Raw genomic sequence first — 24,478 nt, 5'->3', positions numbered from 1 at the left:
ACAACTGGCTTCGCTGGTGGCGCAGTGGTTGAGAGTCCGCCTGCCGATGCAAAGGACACAGGTTCGTGCCCCTGTCCGGGAAGATCCCACATGCCGCGGAGTGGCTAGGCCCGTGAGCCATAGCCGCTGAGCCTGAGCGTCCAGAGCCTGTGCTCCACAACGGGAGAGGCCACAACAGTGAGAGGCCCGCGTACCGCAAAAAAAAAAAAATTATCACAACTATGGGGGAAAAAGATCTGTATAGAAGAAAAATTGAAACACAATAGATTTTTTTTAATTTTATTTTTTAATACAGCAGGTTCTTATTAGTCATCCATTTTATACACATCAGTGTATACATGTCAATCCCAATCTCCCAATTCAACACACCACTCCCACGGCCCCGCCACTTTCCCCCCTTGGTGTCCACACGTTTGTTCTCTACATCTGCCTCTCAATTTCTGCCCTGAAAACCGGTTCATCTGTACCATTTTTCTAGGTTCCACATATACATGTTAATATACGATATTTGCTTTTCTCTTTCTGACTTCCACTCTGTATGACAGACTCTAGATCCATCCACGACTCTCCAAATGACCCAATTTCGTTCCTTTTTGTGGCTGAGTAATATTCCATTGATCTTTGTTTCTGTTTTTGTGCCAGTACCATATTGTCTTGATTACTGTAGCTTTGTAGTATAGTCTGAAGTCAGGGAGTCTGATTCCTGCAGCTCCATTTTTTTCCCTCAAGACTGCTTTGGCTATTCGGGGTCTTTTGTGTCTCCATACAAATTTTAAGATTTTTTGTTCTAGTTCTGTAAAAAATGCCACAGTAATTTGATAGGGATTGCATTGAATCTGTAGGTTGCTTTGGGTAGTATAGTCATTTTCACAGTGTTGATTCTTCCATCCAAGAGCATGGTATATCTCTCCATCTGTTGGTATGATCTTTAATTTCTTTCATCAGTGTCTTATAGTTTCCTGCATACAGGTCTTTTGTCTCCCTAGGTAGGTTTATTCCTAGGTATTTTATTCTTTTTGTTGCAATGGTAAATAGGAGTGTTTCCTTAATTTCTCTTTCAGATTTTTCATCATTAGTGTATAGGAATGCAAGAGATTTCTGTGCATTCATTTTGTATCCTGCAACTTTGCCAGATTCCTTGATTAGCTCTAGTACTTTTCTGATGGCATCTTTAGGATTTTCTATGTATAGTATCATGTCATCTGCAAACACTGACAGTTTTACTTCTTCTTTTCCAATTTGTATTCCTTTTATTTCATTTTCTTCTCTGATTGCCATGGGTAGGACTTCCAAAACTATGTTGAATAACAGTGGTGAGAGCGGACATCCTTGTCTTGTTCCTGATCTTAGAGGAAATGCTTTCAGTTTTTCACCATTGAGAATGATGTTTGCTGTGGGTTTGTTGTATATGGCCTTTATTATGTTGAGGTAGGTTCCCTCTATGCCCACTTTCTTTTTTTTCATAAATGGTGTTGAATTTTGTCAAAAGCTTTTTCTGCATCTATTGAGATGATCATATGGTTTTTATTCTTCAGTTTGCTAATATGGTGTAATACATTCATTGATTTGCATATATTGAAGAATCCTTGCATTCCTGGGATAAATCCCACTTGATCATGGTGTATGATCCTTTTAATGTGTTGTTGAATTCTGTTTGCTAGTATTTTATTGAGGATTCTTGCATCGATATTCATCAGTGATATTGGTCTGTAATTTCTTTTTTTGTAGTATATTTGTCTGGTTTTGGTATCAGGGTGATGGTGGCCTCATAGAATGAGTTTGGGAGTGTTCCTTCCTCTGCAATTTTTTGGAAGAGCTTGAGAAGGATGGGTGTTAGCTCTTCTCTAAATGTTTGATAGAATTCACCTGTGAAGCCATCTGTCCTGGACTTTTGTTTGTTGGAAGATTTTTAATCACTTAATTTTAAGAAATTAAGTGATTTAAAATTTTAAGAAATTTAAAATTTTAAGAAATTGTGATTGGTCTGTTCATATTTTCTATTTCTTCCTGGTTCAGTCTTGGAAGGTTATACCTTTCTAAGAATTTGTCCATTTCTTCCAGGTTGTCCATTTTATTGGCATAGAGTTGCTTGTAGTCGTCTCTTAGGATGCTTTGTATTTCTGCAGTGTCTGTTGTAACTTCTCCTTTTTCATTTCTCATTGTATTGATTTGAGTCCTCTCCCTCTTTTTCTTGATGAGTCTGGCTAATGGTTTATCAATTTTGTTAATCTTCTCAAAGAACCAGCTTTTAGTTTTATTGATCTTTGCTATTGTTTTCTTTGTTGCTATTTCATTTATTCCTGTTCTATTCTTTATGATTTCTTTCCTTCTGCTAACTTTGGGTTTTTCTTGTTTTTCTTTATCTAGTTCCTTTTATTGTAAGGTTAGATTGTTTATTTGAGGTTTTTCTTGTTTCTTGAGGTAGACTTGTATAGCTATAAACTTTCCTCTTAGAACTGCTTTTGCTGCATCCCATAGGTTTTGGATCATCGTGTTTTCATTGTCATTTTTCTGTAGGTATTTTTTAATTTCCTCTTTGATTTCTTCAGTGATCTCTTGCTTATTGAGTAATGTATTGTTTAGCCTCTATGTGTTTGTGTTTCTTACGTTTTTTCTCTGTACTTGATTTCTAATCTCATAGTGTTGTGGTCAGAAATGATGCTTGATATGATTTCAATTTTCTTAAATTTACTGAGGCTTGATTTGTGACCCAAGATGTGATCTATCCTGGAGAATCTCCCGTGCACACTTGAGAAGAAATTGTAATCTGTTGGTTTTGGATGGAATGTCCTATACATATCAATTAAATCTATCTGGTCTGTAGTGTCATTTAAAGCTTGTGTTCCCTTATTAATTTTCTGTTTGGATGAAATGTCCCTTGGTGTAAGTCAGGTGTTAAAGTCCCTCACTATTATTGTGTTACTGTCAATTTCCTCTTTTATAGCTGTCAGCAGTTGCCTTATGTATTGAGGCGCTCCTATGTTGAGTGCATATATATTTATAATTGTTATATCTTCTCCTGGGATTCATCCCTTGATCATTTTGTAGTGTCCTTCCTTGTCTCTTGTAACATTATTTATTTTAAAGCCTATTTTATCTGATATGAGTATTGCTACTCCAGCTTTCTTTTGATTTCCATTTGCATGGAATATCTTTTTCTGTCCCCTCACTTTCAGTCTGAAGTGGGTCTCTTGTAGACAGCATATAGATGGGTCTTGTTTTTGTATCCATTCAGCAAGCCTGTGTCTTTTGGTTGGAGCATTTAATCCATTCCCGTTTAAGGTAATTATCGATATGTATGTTCCTATGACCATTTTCTTAATTGTTTTGGGTTTGTTTTTGTAGGTCTTTTTCTTCTCTTGTGTTTCCCACTTAGAGAAGTTCCTTTAGCATTTGTTGTAGAGCTGGTTTGGTGGTGCTGAATTCTCTTAGCTTTTGCTTGTCTGTAAAGATTTTGATCTCTCCATCAAATCTGAATGAGAACCTTGCTGGGTAGAGTAATCTTGGTTGTAGGTTCTTCCCTTTCATCACTTTAAGTATATCATGCCAATCCCTTCTGGCTTGTAGAGTTTCTGCTGAGAAATCAGCTGTTAACCTTATGGGAGTTCCCTTGTATGTTATTTGTCGTTTTTCCCTTGCTGCTTTCAATAATTTTTTTTTGTTTTTAATTTTTGCCAATTTGATTCCTAAGTGTCTCAGTGTGTTTCTCCTTGGGTTTATCCTGTATGGGACTCTCTGCACTTCCTGGACTTGGGTGGCTATTTCCTTTCCCATGTTAGGGAAGTTTTCGACTATAATCTCTTCAAATATTTTCTCGGGTCCTTTCTCTCTCTCTTCTCCTTCTGGGGCCCCTATAATGTGAATGTTGTTGCGTTTAGTGTTATCCCAGAGGTCTTAGGCTGTCTTCATTTCTTTTCATTCTTTATTCTGTTCCACAGCAGTGAATCCCACCATTTTGTCTTCCAAGTCACTTATCCATTCTTCTGCCTCAGTTATTCTGCTATTGATTCCTTCTAGTGTAGTTTTCATTTTAGTTACTGTATTGTTCATCTCTGTTTGTTTGTTCTTAAATTCTTCTAGATCTTTGTTAAATATTTCTTGCATCTTCTTGATATTTGCCTCCATTCTTTTTCCAGGGTCCTGGATCATCTTCACTATCATTATTCTGAATTCTTTTTCTGGAAGTTTGCCTATCTCCACTTCATTTAGTTGTTTTTCTGGGGTTTTATCTTGTTCCTTCCTCTGGTACATTGCCCTCTGCCTTGTCATCTTGTCTTTCTTTGAATGTGGTTTTTGTTCTGCAACCTGCAGGGTTGTAGTTCTTGCTTCTGCTGTCTGCTCTCCGGTGGATGAGGCTATCTAAGAGGCTTGTGCAAGTTTCCTGATGGGAAGAACTTGTGGTAGATAGAGCTGACTGTTGCTCTGGTGGGCAGAGCTCAGTAAATCTTTAATCTGCTTGTCTGATTATGGGTGGTGCTGGGTTCCCTCCCTGTTGTTTTTTTGGCCTGAGGCAACCCAACACTGGTGCCTACCTGGGCTCTTTGGTGGCGCTAATGGCAGACTCTGGGAGGGCTCACGCCAAGGAGTAATTCCTAGAACTTCTGCTGCCAGTGTCCTTGTCACCACGGTGAGACATAGCCACCCCCTGCCTCTGCAGGAGAACCTCCAACACTAGCTAGTAGGTCTGGTTCAATCTCCTATGGGGTCTCTGCTCCTTCCTCTGGGTCCCGATGCGCACACTACTTTGTGTGTGCCCACCAAGAGTGGAGTCTCTGTTTCCCCCAGTCCTGTCAAAGTCCTGCAATCAAATACCACTAGCCTTCAAAGTCTGATTCTCTAGGAATTCCTCCTCCCATTGCCAGACCCTCAGGTTGGGAAGCCTGACGTGGGGCTCAGAACCTTTACTCCAGTAGGTGGACTTCTGTGGTATAAGTGTTCTCCAGTCTGTGAGTCACCCACCCAGCAGTTACGGGATTTGATTTTATTGTGATTGCCCCTCCTACCATCTCAGTGTGGCTTCTTCTTTGTCTTTGGTTGTGGGGTATCCTTTTTGGTGAGTTCCAGTGTCTTCCTGTCGATGATTGTTCAGCAGTTAGTTGTGATTCTGGTGTTCTCGCAAGAGGGAATGAGAGCACGTCCTTCTACTCTGCCATCTTGAACCAATCCCACAACAGAATATTAAGAGTGGCCATTTTTGATGGATACACTCATAGGTGACTTTTTTTCTTCTATTTTTCCAAAATTTCTATAATGAGTTGTTACTTTATATAAAGAAATTGAATAACCATAGCCTTACTTTTGTGTTATATGTGCTTTTCCACCTTACAGTTGGTTCTGTTCTTAGACACAGAGCTTTCTGGTAAAAGGGAATGTCATGATTATATTAGTCTCTTTTTCCTCTATCAATCTTAGAAAGGAAATTAGGATCACAGGTAATTTGCCGTCCTAGCATTATTGGAGTTACTCTTTTGAGCTAAGCCATTGTGCTAATAAGCCATGTTGTGGGTTTACCTTTCTGTTATTTCCTGTCTGAGGACAAGAGAACCATATTAACTTATGAGTTTTTGCTTGTTTGTTTGTTTGTTTTTGCCCAGTACTTCCTGATACTCCAGACCTTTCTCCCTGCTTTTAGCAGTAGCTAGGGCATTCTATGCTGACTGCCTCAGAGAAAGGACAATATAGCAGAACATAGGCATCAATTCTTTTTTTAACATCTTTATTGGAGTATAATTGCTTTACAATGGTGTGTTAGTTTCTGCTAACGTGAATCAGCTATACATATACATATATTCCCATATCCCCTCTCTCTTGTGTCTCCCTCCCACCCTCCCTATGCCACCCCTTTAGGTGGTCACAAAGCACGGAGCTGATCTCCCTGTGCTATGTGGCTGCTTCCCACTAGCTATCTATTTTACATTTGGTAGTGTATATGTCAATGCTACTGTCTCACTTCGTCCCAGCTTACTCTTCCCCCTCCCCGTGTCCTCAAGTCCATTCTCTACGTCTGCATCTTTATTCCTGTCCTGACCTTAGGTTCTTCAGAACCATTTTTTTTTTTTAGATTCCATATATATGTGTTAGCATATGATATTTGTTTTTCTCTTTCTGACTCACTACATTCTGTAAGACTTTATGTCCATCCACCTCACTACAAATAACTCAATTTCATTTCCTTTCATGACTGAGTAATATTCCATTGTATATATGTGCTACATCTTCTTTATCCATTCATCTGTCGATGGACACTTAGGTTGCTTCCATGTCCTATTGTAAATAGTGCTGCAATGAACATTGTGGTACATGACTCTTTTTGAATTATGGTTTTCTCAGGGTATGTGCCCAGTAGTGGGATTGCTGAATCATATGATAGTTCTATTTTTAGTTTAAGGAACCTCCATACTGTTCTCCGTAGTTGCTGTATCAATTTACATTCCGTTTTCTCCACACCCTCTCCAGCATTTATTGTTTGTAGACTTTCTGATGATGGCACAGGCATCAATTCTTAGCTTATGACTTTTGAATGATAAGACCAGATCAGAGGAGATAAGGAAGAGCAAAGTTTCACCCCTTCTCCCCCAGTAGTTCCACAGTCTGTGAAGGAGGGACGGTGAAGTTTAAGAGAACTGGGAGAGCTTAGATGTTAACACAGGGGTTTCCTAGATAAGGTTGCTCTGTACCCCCAAATCTCAGGGAGGTTTGAGGGATCTGAGAGCATAGGAAACCCATGTTTCACTTCTTGGGTAGAAACAGGGCAAGCAGCAGGAAACGAGAGTTCTCTAAGCCTTATGTGGTATGGAAAAAGTGAGAATATTTCCCAGGAGCACAAAAGTCATGATGACATGAAAAGAAAGGTGACCAGATGTGATTTTAGTCTTCAAGTTCATTCTTTATTCTGTCAACTGCAAGCTGCTGTAAGTTTTAGTTTTAGAATTTCCATTTAGTTCTTTTTTATAGTTTCCATTTCTTTACTAAGATTCTCTACCTGCCCACTCACAATTTCCTGTAGTGTTGTGAACAAACCTTGTAGTTAGTTTCTATTGACTGCTTTTTCTGTTTGTTTTTGACCCTTTGGTTGACTTTTTGCTACCACTTTTACCGCCTGGTGATGATAGTGTCAGAACTGAGTTAAGCAACAACGCTAACACATACCAAGAGTCTGTTGTCAAAGCAATCACTTCAAGTGGGGCAGGGCACCATCTCATTAGAAATGGTGCCTAATGTGTGATGATTTCCAATCTTCAAATAAGGACAGTTACAAAAGCCTTGTGAAAACTGTAAGGATAGCATCTCCAGTCTTCTTGATCAGTCTCAAGAAACCAACAAGACTTTCCCACTCATTAAGGAGTAGAACTGGAAGAGAACTGAAAACATTAGCATTTAACCCCCTGCCTTCTACCAAGTAGAAAAGTCCTCCAATGATTAATTTTTTTCTAAGTAAAAAGCAGCTTCCTTGCATTTCCTGATATAAAGATAATACATACTTGTAGAAAAATCCACCAAGACAGAAAGACATAAAGAATAAAGTACTACCAGCGAAATTACCATTAATATTTTGCTGAACATCCTTCCAGATGCTGCTCTGTGCAAATACTTATGCATATAATTTTATTTATGAATGGAATAATATACATACTTTTAACTCAAGTGGTAGAGATCATTATCAGTAAATACAGATACACATCTTCCTCTTTAATGACTGTATACTGTGTTATATAGGTGTATCAAAATTTATTAAACCAGTCCTCAATGGTAGGACATTTAGTTCTAGATTCTTGCAATGATGAGCATTATTTCTGCTTTCTCTGTGTATGTGTAACATCTTTGTGTACTTGTCAGATTATGTCTCCTTGAGGCAGTATATTTCTATAACACTATTTCTGGGCTGAAGCATATTCAACCGACTTGACTCCTGGACCTATGGGGCAGTGTGGTGACTTTGTAGTATGTCAACTCAGCTAAGCAGGATTTATCTTCCAGAATCTTGCATGGTTTCAGTGTTGCATGAGTTCTGGAAGGCAACAGTGAGGCAGTGGCCATGGTTTTCACGCTCTGAAGGACAGTGCAGGGCTCCAGGTGTGGTGGTAACTCTAGCACATTGTAGCTGATCTGCTGGCTCCCCTTGCTGGCATGAGGCAGCACCCAGCTCCTGCCAGATCTTCAGCTCCTCCAGGTCCTAAGCCAAGTGCATGTGCAGCTCCATGAAGGGTGCCAGCTTCTCCTGCAGTATATCTGCATCATCAAAGTTGGAAGTAATGAGAGACACACGCAGGTGCAGTCTGTCTTTGAAGATTACGGTTGTTCGTGAATTCCAGTTTGTCCCCACAAGTTCTAAGTCTGTTCTTGCTCTCATCATGTCCAGCTTTCTATCCTGACTGCCTCTGGCTGATCTCTGGTGATTTCAGGTTCAACACTAGAACCAGAGACAGCAAACAGCCTTGCATAGACTCCCCCACCTTCTCCCGCCAACATGTAAGGTCCAAAGCAGCCCTGTCCAATAGAACTTCTGTGATGAGGTGGTTCTGTTTCTCTGGTTGAATCCTGCTGACCAGTGGGGAACAGAATGTGGACAGAAAGCCAGCATGCTAGGAATGGCAGGCCGGAGGAACGAGTCCTGGAGGTACACCAGCCTGCCACCACTGACATTCTTACATGAGGAAAATAAACCCCCTGTGAGCTTGCGCTGTTGGGAATCCCATCCCCAACCTAATTCCCAAGCCAGAATCAAAGTGAGCTAAAATAGTCGTAGACTGCAAGCAGGCTGCAGGAAGGGGTGCTCTTCAGCGGGCAATCCCTTCTGAAGGCAATCCTCTCAGAGGATGACTTCCCACACCCCCTTTCCAGTTCCCTTTGCAGATCCTTCCCCAAGTGAGTATGACCTTCCTTACAAAATATAAGTACCCATGTTGTCTGTCAAACTGGGTTTTTTTGTTTTAAACATCAGCCCATTTTCATGACTCTGTATATGTGACAATGGGTAGTAAGAAACCATTTTTGTCAGCTCCAGTCTCTGAAACTGGCCACTTACCAATTCAACTTTACCAGGAACGGTTCTTTCCAGATGGGTCCTGAACGGTTAACTGAACATGAAAAACATGTATGGCTGAACATTTTCTTTGGCGGCTGAGCTAGAGTAGAGAACAATGTGCAGTGGTTTCAAGCTGTGCCCACAAACACAATTCTGCACAATCACAAGGCACATTTCTTTTTTTTTTTTAATGGTTTTTTAAACAAGTGGTTATCCGTTATGGTGTTGACATAAGAAAAGGCGAAATGCTGGGAACCGAATCAAAACGACAGTGCAACAGGCAGCTTGGTGTGAGCGTGTTTTGGTTCCTTGAATGCACAGGCTTGCTTTTCACTTCCTCCTAACTCTGGACCCGCCTTCTTGGTGTGTTTTCCTGAAAATGCTTTTAAAAAGAAAAGAAAAAGAACATATCGGTCTTACTGCAAGCCGTCTTTGGTGTCTGTTGTTCCCTTCTTTTTCACGTCTCACGGAACTGGGTCCTCCTAACTTCTCTACTGTTTAGTGAGTCGCTTACTCTCCCCGGCGTTGCCCGCCTTCTGTAAATCCTGCGCAGACCCCGCCAGTGCCCCGCACTCCCTCCCAGCCCTCTACCAGGGCTAAACTCTTCCCAGCGGTGGTCAGGCAGCCTGCGGACATCCAGCAAGCCGAGCAGCGGAGAACGAGGACCGCTGCTCCCACCGTCCACCCTCGCGCCTCGCCCAGCGCGCACTCCGCCCCCGCGCTCCGGAGAGACTTGCAGTGTGACGCGCCCACCTCCCGGGGGCTCGCAGGCTCTCGCTCTGGGACAGCCGCCACCCCCGGGAGACGTGGAAGCGGCGGCGGCGGCGGCGGCGGCGGCGGCGGCGGCTCCCTGGGCGCGGGCCGGCCCAGGAGCGTGGAGCGCCGCATGGATGCGGCAGCACAGCGGCTTCTCCGCGAGCCTTGGGAGACCCGGGCAGAGCCCGCCCTCTATGCGTGCTGGGGGCCGGCAGGGGGCTCTGGATTTCGGTCCCTCCCCTTTCCCTGGGTGTCTCGGAGCACTCCGGCTCTCAGACCCTCCTCCAGCCAGGTGCAGGCCGGCGGGAGAGGAGGACGCATCTCTTCTTCCGGCGCCCCACCATGGGCAATACCTCCAATGACTCCTGGCCAGAGAACTGCGATACTCGACAGTGGCTCCCCTCCGGCGAAAGCCCAGCCATCAGCTCCGTGATGTTCTCGGCCGGGGTGCTGGGGAACCTCATCGCGCTGGCGCTGCTGGTGCGCCGCTGGCTGGGGGACTCGGGGCGCAGCGCCGGCCGCGGGAACTCCATCTCGCTGTTCCACGTGCTGGTGACAGAGTTGGTGTTCACCGATCTGCTCGGGACCTGCCTCATCAGCCCTGTGGTGCTGGCTTCGTATGCGCGGAACCAGACCCTGGTGGCCCTGGAGCCCCAGAGGCGCGTGTGCACCTACTTTGCCTTCTCCATGACCTTCTTCAGCCTGGCCACCATGCTCATGCTCTTCGCCATGGCCCTGGAGCGCTACCTAGCCATCGGACACCCCTACTTCTACCAGCGCTGGGTCACATGCCGTGGTGGCCTGGCTGTGCTGCCCGCCATCTACACAGTCTCCCTGCTCTTTTGCTCCCTGCCGCTGCTGGACCACAGGCAGTACGCCCAGTACTGCCCTGGGACGTGGTGCTTCATCGGGCATGAGCAGACCACGTACCTGCGGCTTTACGCCACCTTGCTGCTACTGCTCATCATAGCAGTGCTCGCCTGCAACTTCAGTGTCATCCTCAACCTCATCCACATGCATCGCCGGGGCAGGAGAAGCCGCTCCGGACCCTCCTTGGGCAGCAGCCGGGGCGGCCCTGGCAGCCACAGGAAAGGGGAAAGGGTATCCATGGCGGAGGAGACGGACCATCTCATTCTCCTGGCTATCATGACCATCACCTTCGCCGTCTGCTCCTTGCCTTTCACGGTAAGTCGCTCCCTTCATTTCCACAGAGGAACCGGGCAGCCTTCTCACACTCTCCCCTCTTACTCCCACCCTTTCCACCACCACACACATTTTGCAACTTGTAAAATTATGGCCTCATTTGTAAAGGGTCTATAGCCTTGCCCTCTCACTTCTCACCTTTGCCCCACTTCCTACTTCCCTAACCGCAGCAAACGGGCATCTCTATGCTACTGCTTCTCATTTACCAACACAGTCCCCCTGAAAGGGAGCCCTGGCTCTCCACTAAGCCAGCGCAGACTGCCACCCTAGAGCCCGAAGCCACTGTACAAGGCCAGTCTGGCTTAGTACCTGACGAAGAAGCAGCCCCTTCCACCTTTGGGTAGTTGTCAGTTACAACCTGACTTCCCTGAGCTGTAGTTCGCCTCCCGGTGCCCCCCATCCACTGGTGCTAGTTCTCCAGGCTCTGCCTTCTGTTTCTCCCAGAGCAAAATGTAATACTCAACCCATAGCCTTCCATTGAGAATGGTCCCAGGTGAGAAGGGTCCATGTTGCCAGAAGTCCAGAGCATTCATTGTCTTAAAAGTTCAACAAAACCTAGCTTACAGATTTCCCAAACTACATATTGGGAGTATAACTCTTTGTTGCTGTGAAAGTTCATAATATGTTCATAATGATAATTAGAGGAAAGGCTGCTTGCTTGGAGGAACCCCTTGCCTAGGTTCTGGGCTGGGTGCTGCCCTGGTTGGGGGCAACATCAGTGGTTAGTTCCGTGATGCTGTGAGTTTGAGCCTCCTAAGGTGTAATGTGGGTAGCAGAGCCTGGGATGTATCCGAGCATGTGCTGGCCTCTTACAGAGAAATGAGAGCTCAGTTTTAGCAGCTCCGCTGCCTAATCTTCAGAAGCACAAGACTGACCCTACCGGGAATAAACAGTTGGCAGTGACTCTCACCTGACACAGTCTTGGAGAAAAGAAAAAGATAAATGATGCTGCCATTGGTCAGTGTGACCTGTAGAAGTCACTTTATCCTACTTCCTGCCTCCCTCACTGCTTTAGATTATCTTCATAAACTCATCCATAGGTGTGGGAGAGGACACAGGATCCTAAAAGCCTAGATATGACCCTCCCACATACACAAATTAACTCCCTTTCTTACCTATGTTCTCTCCTGCCTGGTCCCCACTGTCTTCACACTTCTGCCCCATCTTCTGTCAGGGTAGAAGCTGCTCTGAATCAATAAGTTACACTTTGAGAGGAATGAGATGGAGTACGTAAAAGATGCCCTTTTATAAAATGAAGTAGGATGTGGGAGGCTGCATCTCCCATTCACCCTGAGCTGGGGAGTTTGCAACAGAAATGCTGTGAGGTAGAAGCCAACATGGCTTCCACAAGTTTGTTTTGTTTTACTGGTAGAACTGGTAGAACTACATTAGGAGCTAAATTAACTTTTTGGCACTAGGACTAGGATGTAGAACATACATGTATCTGTGAGAGAAAGCATTTCAAGTTCCACTAAACAACTTAGAATTTAACATGAGAGACATAAACCATTTCTGAATTGGGGGGTACCTGTTTTGGACTGGTGGGAATCAGGATGTCAGTCCTTAGAGTTTTATCTATCATTTGTGAGTGTGTACGTATAAAAATACCTTCCACTCTCAGCTACTTAAAATAACTTGGGAACAGGCTCAGAGGTGACCACACACTTGTGAAAAGGATTGTTATTCCCTTTGAGGAGGAGAGCAGGAGGAAAAGGTCTCCCCCTTGATCATGACTGACCCGCAGCATAAACTGTATTTTTTTAAATAAAGGCAGTTGATTTTCGATAGGTTCCCCAGTTTTCAAGTAAATTTGCCTTTTGCCATGAGAATTCCATCATTGCCATATGTTGATTTTCAGATACACACACGCAAACACACACACTCGTTTCCTTTACTATTAAGCCAGGGGCAACTCCAGAGTTGCCAAATGGAAGAACTAGAAGTCTGGTTAGAAAGGGTGGGGACGTAGGAAGTTTGCTTTGAAGCTGAGTTTTTATCTGAGTGCCTGTTTATGGCTTTGGGGGGCCAGATGTAGATTATGAGGGGGCTTTAGCTCCTTCAAGCCACTCCTTGGCATTGACAGTATCAGCAAATATTATCTAGGGTCTCTTCTGCGTGTATGCATGGCGAAGAGTCCCAGACAAAGAGTGGGAAAAATGCCTAGTGTTAATGTAATCTAGAAAGTGGGCTACGCTGACTTCTTGCCTTGGGGCTAACATGACACATTTTCCAGATGAACTACAGATAACCCAGTAGGTGCAAAACAGATATTTGAACTGTACCCTAAATGGGAAGTACCAAGTCATCTCTCAATAGGGAAATTTACTTTGACCATTGACTAATTTTATTTTATCACTAGATTATTGATACTTGTCAGTATCTTTCATTTACACGGCACTTTAAGCATTATGAAATGCTACACTATCCAGAATTTAGTTACTTCTTAGAAGGCTTATCTGACAATTCAAATCTCAAAGCTACTGAATGGTGCATTACATTCTGCTATTTCAGAATGCTTGGCATGTGTCCCTGGGTGGTGCTTTTCCCCCATGTCCTTTTATTCTACTTGGCCCACACTAAAATTCTGGTCAGAAATGGCCTACACCAATCTCCCGCCCAAGGCAGGAATCATTTCCATATATCCTAACCCAGGCTCTGATAGAAAAGGCAAGGGCTCTGGTTGCCTTCAGAAATTCTCCTGTTCTTCTATAATAGCACACGCAGCCCAATAGAAATACAGCATGAACCACAAATGCAAGCCACATAAAAATTTCAAATTTTCTTGTAGCCACATGACAAAAAGTAAAAAGAAACAATTGAAATTAATTATTAGTAGATTTTATTTAACCCAGTATATCTAAAATATTATCGAGGCAAAATGTATCAATGTAAAATAATTATTAATGAACTATTCCAACTAATTTTCTTCCTGTGTCCCAGAAAATACTAGTAATCTACCCTGTCTCTGCCTCTTTCTAACTCGGGATAACAGAACTGCTTTCTGTGGCCCTCAAAGTGGGCCATGCCACCGGCCCAGCAAGGAGAGCTCACAGCTGTGTACCCAGTGGGACAACAGCCTAATCACTCCAGGAATGAGAAGAGGGGAGTGGGGAATTGAGGAAACCTGAACTGCTAAGGAATGTCAGCCATTGTCCCAAGGTGTGGGCAGGTTACAATTACTGCTTCCTCCAAGAATGCCAGCCTAGGACTTTCAAAGTTTGGGAATTGAAACTCAAAATATTAAATGCCCAGCACGCTGTATTGAAGTCAAGTTCAACTTCAAATGTCATTATTATCAACATCAAAATGGCTAACATTTTTTTTTAAACATCTTTATTGGAGTATAATTGCTTTACAATGGTGTGTTAGTTTCTGCTTTATAAAAAAGTGAATCAGTTGTACATATACATATATCCCCATATCTCCTCCCTCTTGCATCTCCCTCCCACCCTCCCTATCCCACCCCTCTAGGTGGTCACAAAGCACCGAGCTGATCTCCCTGTGCTATGCGGCTGCTTCCCACTAGCTATCTATTTTCCATTTGGTAGTGTATATATATGTCCATGCCACTCTCTCACTTTGTCCCAGCTTACCCTTCCCCCTCCCCGTGTCCTGAAGTCCGTTCTCCATGTTTGCGTCTTTATTCCTGTCCTGAATGGCTAACATTTTTGAGTGCTAATTTTTTACATACTTCAATCCATTATCTTCACAACAATCTGTCAAATAGGTAGCATTTTTACTCCCATTTTACAAATGAGGCAAATAACTTACCCTGGGTCCCGCAGCTAGTGAGTGAGCGCTGAAGCCAGGATTCAAAGCCAGGCAGCTTAAGCACAGAGCCTGTGCTTTTAATCACAATACTGTCGGAAAGTACTCATTTCAGGGGTAACATATGAGAAGATTAATCCAAGATTTATAAGAGAATTGTGAAGATGTTATAAATATCTTGCCCACTTTGTCTCTTAATTTCAACTTTTAGCTTTAAAAATACAATGGCAAAGACCTTTTTCTCCTTATCAGATCAAGGGGCCTGAGCTGGGGCCAAGGGTACAGTTTCTTTTTTCTTCTGCACTGACCTATGCATTAAAAGGCTGAGTCTGAGATTTTAGGAGATCGGCTAGTGTAAATGCGGGTCTAAATTAAGAAATAATCAGATTACCCCTCACATAAAATTTTCTGTTGGTACACATAAGATATAATTGATTTTTTTTTTTTTTTTTTTGCGGTACGTGGGCCTCTCACTGCTGTGGCCTCTCCCACTGCGGAGCACAGGCTCCGGGCGCACGGGCTCAGCGGCCATGGCTCGCTCCGTGGCATGTGAGATCTTCCCGGACCGGGGAACGAACCCGTGTCCCCTGCATCGGCAGGCGGACTCTCAACCACTGTGCCACCAGGGAAGCCCATAATTGATTTTTTTAAAAAGCATTATTTTGTCGATCCAATATAAAGTCATGCGTAGGACCAACAACATATTCCAAACTGTTTATGCACTAAAGGAATATTGCGTAAATTAATACATTCCTCATGTTAATCAGATATTGTCATCATTTCACAGTGATAAATAGAAACTTTCTTCCTGAAATGAAACAGGACACAGGAAATATATCAGACCTCCATTCTTGACTCAGATACTGTTTGTCTTTTAATTTCCAACCCATATCTAGCCGTTTTCTCACTACCTTACTAATAATTGTGAATAACTTCTGGTCATTTTAAACTGTTTTCCCCATGTCATTAGGATAAAGTGCTTATGCATTTTATTCAGTTCTAAAATTTCAAGAGTGAACCATTGACTCATTCTAAAATGTCTTCATCTTTAGAAATTCTTTAGGGCTATAATTTCTAGGTTACTCTGATTAGTGGAAATCTGATCTTTGAAATACAGAGCAAACTCAAGTAAAGAGTACTGGAGTTTCCCATTCATTCCTGGTACTCTTTATGTAAAATGTAACATGAATGGAGGTTGTAAAACTGATTTGAAATTTGTCAATTACATACATGCACAGTATCACAATTCTAGTAGGGATGAAAGAGAAATTCAGAAATCTCTGCATAACCAAAACAAACTTTGTCTGGTGATATTTTGAGTTAATATCCATGTACTACTGGAAGGCCCTTTATTATTCATACATCATCAATGATGTGTTTGGGGATTGTTGAAAGAGTTTTAACACACCTTACCTTTTAAGAGAAAGTTCTTCCATATGAGTGTTTTCACTTGACACCTTTTCCTTTGCCATTTGATATTATGAAATTGTGGTTGTAAATAATGACATAATTACACTGATTTTTAAAAATTTAGACAGCAAGAACTATGGTCCTTTTCCCTAAAGAGAAGTGGTGCGTTATGTCTACACCCTTGGTCAAGGTGAACATCTCTGCCTGCCATCTAGCTGTGGAAAGCGTGGAAGAAAGAAAAGACCCAAAGAAAACCAAGTAGCTACTTAGATATAGCCATGGTTTTAAAATCTATAAACAGGAGAAATAATACCCATAAATCTTTGTGACACATTTGGAAAAAAGTCTCCTACAAACCCATAATCAGTCAGTGGTGAATTTCATGTGAGACTTTACGTCAGAGGCTTTTTATATAGATGGTGGCAGAGTGTGTAGTGGCTAAGAGGAAAGTCTGGGTCCTGCTACTATAATTGCATGGCTCCCCTCCTTACCTGCGGTGTGATTTGGGACAGGACAACTAATCGTCTGAGCCTTGATCTCCTCCTTACTAAAATGGGAGTAATAACACTTTACAGATTTGTATAAAGATTAAACACAACAAGACACAAATTGCTTAGCACCATGCCTGGCATACAGGTGTTCAGTAAATATTAGCTACTCTTTCCATAGGATTCCGTTTCCAAAGGAAAATCATTTGATATTAATGACCAGGAACTGAATTCTGGAAGCTCCGTGTCATTTGTTTGATTGGCCAGGCCTAAGTGGGTCTTTTGTTTTTAAGTGTGATAAATGAATCATTTTAAACTATTTCAATTTTGGGGTAAGGGTCTAAAGCAGTGGGTCTCAACTTTGCCTGCATATTAGGATCACCTGGGTTACAGCCCAGGCTAATTAAATCAGAGTCTCTGAGAGAGGGAGCAAGCTATCAGAGTAGTTTTATTTCTTTATTTAAAATTTTTTTTCCATCAGAATATTTTTAATTATCCACAGGTGATTTCAGTGCACAGCCAAATACATTTCTCATTTACTCTAAAATTCTGAACCCACTATGTAGTCACATTAAAGGTAGGAAAGTAGCTGAAAGAAACGGTGCCAGGTCAGTGCCAAGATAAAGTTTTCCATGGAGGTGGCAAGGATTCTATGGAAGACAACAGAATACTAATTTTCCTCTGTGCCGCTTTCCAGGTATCACAGCAAGCTCTGTATTCTTAGCAAAGCCCTATAGAGAGAGTCTGTCCTAAGGAATTAAAACTCACTAGGCTGGTTTACATTAGTCCTTGGTATTTTTCTCATAGCAGATTTACTTGTAGTATGTGCAAAAGCATGTATAAATTCTACCAGCCTCTGAAGCTGAAGTCCAGAATATCACCGAAACATTATTAATTAATTGACTTCTATCCATTGTGTCAGCCTTTAATTAAAATCCAGGATCAGCTGGAGGGAGAGGGAATGAGGAGTTAGTGTTTAATGGGTACAGAGTTTCAGTTTAGGAAGTTGTAAAACGTTCTGGAGATGGATGGTGGTGATGGTTGCTGTTCCCCGTTCTTTTTATATGATGGTCAGTCAAGTGCAGCCACAAGAGGAGACAGGAGATGCTCCAGGAAACAGTTTATCAAACTCACAGGTCAAAAACAGGAAGCACTGCGTAACGTGCAGGACCACATGAGGAAGTACCAGTGCAGGTCAGGAGGAAAAAGAAGCAGGAGCTGGGGAGAGCCTGGGCCACGGACTTTACTGGAGTTTCTGAGGGAAGGACAAGGCAGAGTAGGGGAAACAGTTTAGGACTGGCTATTTTGAAGCATTTCGACAGGCTGTAAGCTATACGAGTAGCCCCTAGTCGCCCCGTACCAGGCCTTGGAATGATGAAAGCTGCCTCCGTGGGGTAAAGGGCCACACAGCGGAGCTCTGCATTGGTTAGTTTGCATATCAAGCGATTGCTTCCGGGTAAGCCCTTGGCTATCTCTAAGCATTGGCTAGCCCTGGAAGGGGCAGTCTCTCCCCAGCCAGAAAGTTTTTATGATGTCAAAACATCACAATATACAGAAAATAAAAATACAAACAGTACAGTTGCACAACAATGTGAATGTACTTAATGACACTTGAAAATGGTTAAAATGGTAAATTCTATTCTATGTATTATCTAAATTAAAAAGAAAAAACCCAGGGTCCACAAGATTGAAAATGGTGAACTCTAGACAAAAGCCAAGAATGGAAGGAAAAAAAATGGAGAGGTAGAAGACAAAACTTACATCAAGAACTTCAAGGTTCTCTGAAGTATGTCTCTTTTCCAAGCATAAAAGAGGAAATTATCTCTACAACATATTGGCCAGCTCCTAAAATGCAAATTTTAAGCATTTCTAAAAATTACTCGGCATAGTGGATGAAAAGGAAAGGAAACAAATAGTACAGAATTGCTTCATCCTCTAAAACCATTTTTCACTTCTCATTGGTCTGTCACACTCTAAAGAGATCAGGAACTATGGTTTGGGTTACTTGCCACAGAAAACCTGACTCATCTTCATGTGTGACCCATGACACTAGAGGCTGAGCCCTCTCTACATGGCCCACTAGACAATCCAGTATTATATTCTTTGGCAAAATTAGATCTAAACTCAGCTACAGACTTTTTCTACAACAGAATGCTCAGTTTGTGTGTGTGTGTGTGTGTGTGTGTGTGTGTGTGTGTGTGTGTGGTGACTAATATATTTTAATCTATCGGGTTTATGTACACTGTTATCCTGAATTCCTAAACTTCAAAATCGCTCCTTAAATACACCATATAAGTACTATCAATTTCTCATTCAAAATAGTTTAGCTGACAAGAAAAGTATTGCCCCCTTGCATATCCCCACCTAACTTTCCTCTTCTCTGTATACTCAGGGACATCCACCATCAGTTCTTTCTTTCTTTTTTTCCTTTACTCATCTGCCAAGTCTTTTCTCCATTCCCTTAAGCCAAGATTCTCTGGCATAAACACCTATGGCTGCCAAACCTTCCTGATACTGTCCTAACATAAGCAACCCAAAGATGACTACTCTTCTCCCTCCCTGCAATTTGCTTTGTATATCCAGTTGCCAGATGCCTGCAGAGTAAGTAGTGGGGGGAAAAGGAAACAAACCATTCCTTCTTCTGGCAAGGGAGAGTGGAGGAAAGAAGGAATAGCTCTCTAACTCACCAGCTGCCTTTGGTAAGAAAGTCCCAGGAGCTCTATAAACAACTGGTTTCAAACGACTAGGTGTGATTTACATGTTTCTCTCTTTTCTGTAAGCCATGTGGAAATGTTTGATCTTTATCAAGCATGTACTGGTCCATTCTCTGCAATCTGACCAAAAAGTTGTGTTGTTCCCTAAATATCTAAGAAATCGGATGAGAGCTGGTATACTGCTTTGAGGACATTGGCCAATGCGTAAAGATGTGTCAGTGGCCAATGCGTAAAGATGTGTCAGCTTTCCGGTGTTTAGGACTTTGTTCTGAAGACCTTTGGTCTAACATAGGCGACCTGGATGTAGCACACAGTGAGCGCTGCTCTGGTGTCAAGGGACTTGGAATTTGTGTCCTGAGTCGGCCACTAACCAGCCCTGGGAACTTGGGCAAGTCCCTCACCTTCTCTGCACCGTGGTGTCCTCACTGGTAAAATGGAGATAATAAAGACTAACGTTGGGGGGACACTTATTAAGTGAGCAGTTTTCAGTAGCTGACCCGGATGATTTCCTCTCATCCTGCCAACAACCCCAAGAATAGGTATTGTTATCGTTATCACCCATTTTAAAGATGCAGAAATGAAGGCACAAAGAGGTTAGTTTTCTTACTTATGGTCCCAAAGCTATCTGTGGAGCCAGGATTCAAACCCAGGCAGCCCAACGGCCAGAACACAGGCTCTGTTGTGTGCCCTCTCACTGAATTGTCGTAATGAAGCCAGATTCAGTTTTTGGAAGTAAATGCAACATGTTGTTATTAACTCACTTCCTCATCTGTCAGAGATAATACTCATGTTTCAGAGTGTCTGTAAGGCATAAACATGTGCGAGAGGAGTGAGATTTTGCTCTCTCTCTCTCACCACTACGACCACACACAAAACACGTTTTGCTTTTCAGTCTTAAGAAATTGCATATGGTCTAAGCCTGTCCACTGCTACAATGTAAAACTAACATCCTTTTCCCCTTTTGCTTCTTACAGATTTTTGCATATATGAATGAAACCTCTTCCCGGAAAGAAAAGTGGGACCTCCAAGCTCTTAGATTTTTATCAATTAATTCAATAATTGACCCTTGGGTCTTTGCCATCCTGAGGCCTCCTGTTCTGAGACTAATGCGTTCAGTCCTCTGTTGTCGGGTTTCATTAAGAACACAAGATGCAACACAAACTTCCTGTTCTGCACAGTCAAATGCCCGTAAATAGGTTGACCTTTGAGGATGGTAGTTAAGAAGTGCTTAGTGAGCCAGCATCTGGAAGATCATTTTGAAATGGTTCCTTGGAGAAATGGAGAAAAGTTAGTTTATAAATACAATGAAGCTACCCTAATAAAACAGAGCAAACAAACATTTCAACAGTGGTTTGGGCTACAGACGTGCTGATAAGGCACTTCGTGGAAGGTATCAGAAGGCTCTATAAAACCTACCGTCAAAGAGCACGTTCCATGGCCTTTAGAGGAACAACCAATTGCACTTAAGATCCAGTGCCTTTCGATTTAAGCTTTCCTGTTGAATGAGAAACCATGTAGTTTTGTAATTTGTTTAAAGCCCTAAATAGTTACTGTGTTTTCTATTTTAATCTTCTAGGCTAGTACCATTGTAAACATAAAGTGTACAGTCAGACCAGATAAAACTTCTCACGTATTCTCTAGGGAGTGGATATGTGCAAGCAACCAAGCCCGGTGTCTTGTGATCGTCCTTTCTTTGGACAATGAATCTGAAAACCATAGGTACTTTGTACTGTATGTTTGTGTATGTGGGAGTGCTCTCTTTTTACAACAGTATAACTCAGTATTACTGAGTAGGCTCTGCTCGTTAATGTCAGCTTTTTCACCATCCACAAGAAGCTGTGTGTCAGTGTCAGGTTATTTATTTTATAACGTCTGCCGTGCTAATAGTGACCAAAAAGGCTGGGAATTTTCTTCTCAACAATAAATAGTAGACTATTAAGAGAGGTAATTCTGATTAATACTCTTCATTCTATTTCCAGGGAATCGTATACGTGGCTATGCTGAAGCCAAATATTAGGATCAAAAACGGAAAAATCTGGTCAGTTCTTCAGAAACACTGGAACTCTTTTAATGCTGATGTTGAGGACATAACTAACATCTACTTTATAGGATGGTTGTATTGTAGCAAAATTCATCTGGGAAATACGGCTTGACTCATACTTAATAGGAAATCATGTAACAGTGAGTCATATCTTAATATATTTCTAAATCTAAACGTTTGGCATTATGTAAACTCGGCATAAGATATTTCAGTGAGTTTGCACTGTTTAATCATATCTTATTTACAGTGTAAACTCATCTGAAATGTTACAAAAATAAACTATAAAACAAAAAATTGAAAATGGGATAGTATGTGATGAATTCCCCCCAAACAACAATTTATAATTAGTGTAGATATAATAATTTTTAAAATGAGATAAAAGTGGAAAATTTTCATTTAATTTGGCAGGTTTTTAAAGTGTGGTTGTATTACAGATTAGAGTTTGAAATATTCTATACAGTACTTGGTATTAGAGGATTTTTTTTTCCCTTATAGCATGATCTTTGAAATAGTGGACACCTTATTTTTTTGCAGTGAGTGTTATTACAGCATAGTTGTAATAAAAAACCAAAAAAGAATGTTAGTCTCATTGAGTTGCTTACACAAAACTATTTCCTATAAGTAGTTATCAGACTAGATGATCACTTAGGAGTGACTCCAGACCTATCTAGAAATCAGTGTAGTTTGACACAATCTATGTCAAATCATCCCTTATTTTAAAAAGAATAAATGAATGGTTTGCTTTCCTACTAATTTAAACAAACCAGGCAAAGTTTAACTTAGCTAAAATCTGGACATTTAAATAAATCTTCCCTGTCCACCAAGTATTCTAGAGTTAAGAAATTGTTCTAAATAGGATTAACTAGCCTCATGGGTAATTCCTAAACATAAAATTCTAAAGTTACTTTGAATCTGGAAGATTAATTTCCTTTATCAGATGACTTTTTTCCCCTCCAAATGAAAATGTTAAGTACAATCATTCACCGTACCTCACCACCCCCCAAAATTCTCGAATAATGCCTGAGAACTTAAAAACACAAACTTGGACATGATATCACTACTGGGAACAAAATTTTCACTCTGTGAAAATGATTTTAAGTCATTAAGAACTGATAGATTTCCAGCACTTTGATTCCTAGTATACTCCTGTTCCTTGCACTGTGTTAAATGACTAAATCCTGTTATTTCATCTGCACTGATATTTACATAGAAGGAATTGAAAGTTAAAGTCCTATGTAATAGTAAACTGCTTACTATTAATGGAAATTTCAAGGTAATAGAAAAAATTACTGATATTGGATATGTAAATATTTTTTAAAATATTTTTAAAAATCACGTCACATCAGACGTACCTGTTTAAGTTTACTGACTCATTTTCAAGTAAAATAAAAAACACAGAATTTAGCCTGGTATATCAGAGAACTGAATTGTGATGAAAAAAGACCTAGATTTTATTCTTTGCCCCTAACAGTGAGTGGAATGAAAAGGGAGAAAGAAACTATAGTGGATGTTCAACTCAGAATGCCAGCCCTAACTTTAGGTGTCCAGAAATGGGATGGGCCAAAGCAGTCTATCCTAAGCCGAATTTCCTGGGTGGTTCACTGTGGCCCCAGGTCATCTTTCCCAAGAGAAAACTGGGAAACTCTGGTACTAAACTGTGGCCTTGAATCTCTAAAGATCCTGATAGGGCCTGAGTTTGCTTAGAAACTATAGAAAGCCTCCCAAAGACTTGAATCTCAAAGTGGTCTGGACCCATGACGACCCAGAGCCAGAGCAAGGCTCTAGAAACAGCACCAACCCAAAACTGCCATGCTGGCGGAGGCTGTGAGCCCTGGGCAGGTGGAGGGAGAATCCGATCCACAACACTATGTTCTCGGTGTAATTCAGTTCAACTGTTGGTGCCCCCACTGCCGGCTCCCATCAGTGCACTTTGAAAGACAGACTGCCCTCTTGCTATCGTAATGTCAGCTCTGCTTTGAACCAAGAAGAAACCAACATGTTCAAGTTTAGAATTCGATGCCTTTGAAAGGCAGGGGAAGACAATTAGCTCACACTTAAGATGAGGGTTTTTTTTTTACTTCACTTAGCCAAATCTAGTGGTTTAAGCCAAAAGTAATGGTTTTCTGAATTTGGGGAAAGCCCCTGTTTGAGTCCTTCACAGAGAAACAGTCTTCCCTGCAAATTTAATGTGTGTGGACTTGGCAATACCTACTCATGATGACCATCTTCTGCCTTTATGAAACACAACTCCATTGGAATTTCTCTCTGATTGCACGTTTAAAACATACCTATAATCATTATACTAACAGCATTATCATTGATTTTTTTTTAATTTACAAAGCATTTGATCACCTGCAATACACACTATGGAAATAAATGTCATTTTAGCAATTCACAGAAGCTATAGTCTAATTTATACATGGGAACAAGGCCGTGTATTGGGCATTAATTTTATTTCAGAAAGTTACTTTATTTTCTGGTAGGTTTTATGATTTTTATTGTAAGTAAATTTTCTTGAATTATATTTTTGTATTTCCTATAAAATGTATGTACAATTAAAGGTCAGTTTGGGTGGTTTAATTCTGTGATCTGTGTGTTTCATTTTTTAAAATATGCCAAGTCAAACGGATCAGTAATGATTCCAGCAGAAATAGCTGGCACATTGAAAAGGGTAATTGAGGACTGTTGACTGAAAGGAATATTTACAGAGGGAAGAGCAGGGTTAAGGGAATCAACAAGGGATGGTGGAGGAGCCCTTGGAAGCTGCTGTCACTCCCAGGCCTGAAGGAACAAGGGAGGAGCCCTGAAAGCTGTGTCCCACCCAACAGAAGCTGTGGCCTTAAGTAGGGAAGCATAGCTGCTGCCGAACCACAGGGAGGGAGGGAAGGGACTACCTTCCTGGAAGATCTTCCTGCTCTTCTGCCTGTTCCTCCCATTGGCCAAACCCAACTATAATCCAGAGAGTAAGGGGAACCTGGGTAATGCAGTCCATGAAGACCACAGTACAGGTGGAGAGTAGACTTAGAGGAGCAGATGAAGGATATCCAGCATAAGGAGATTAAAAATATGTTCT

General features: G+C 41.8%; 1 protein-coding gene across 1 annotated transcript; it reads left to right on the top strand.

Moving 5' to 3' along the window:
* The first annotated feature begins 9,784 nt into the window (after positions 1 to 9,784).
* On the top strand, positions 9,785 to 23,974 carry PTGER2 (prostaglandin E receptor 2). The gene is made up of 2 exons (XM_060142600.1): positions 9,785 to 10,966; positions 20,339 to 23,974. Exons 1-2 carry the CDS (start codon positions 10,124 to 10,126, stop codon positions 20,558 to 20,560), a joined length of 1,065 nt encoding a protein of 354 aa, XP_059998583.1. The 5' UTR covers positions 9,785 to 10,123; the 3' UTR covers positions 20,561 to 23,974.
* The last annotated feature ends 504 nt before the right edge of the window (positions 23,975 to 24,478 follow it).

Source organism: Lagenorhynchus albirostris, chromosome 1 (genome assembly GCF_949774975.1).
Source record: "Lagenorhynchus albirostris chromosome 1, mLagAlb1.1, whole genome shotgun sequence".
NCBI classification, from domain to species: Eukaryota; Metazoa; Chordata; class Mammalia; order Artiodactyla; family Delphinidae; genus Lagenorhynchus; species Lagenorhynchus albirostris.
Note: the sequence above shows the minus strand (reverse complement) of the source record. Positions and strands in the feature narration are given on the sequence as shown.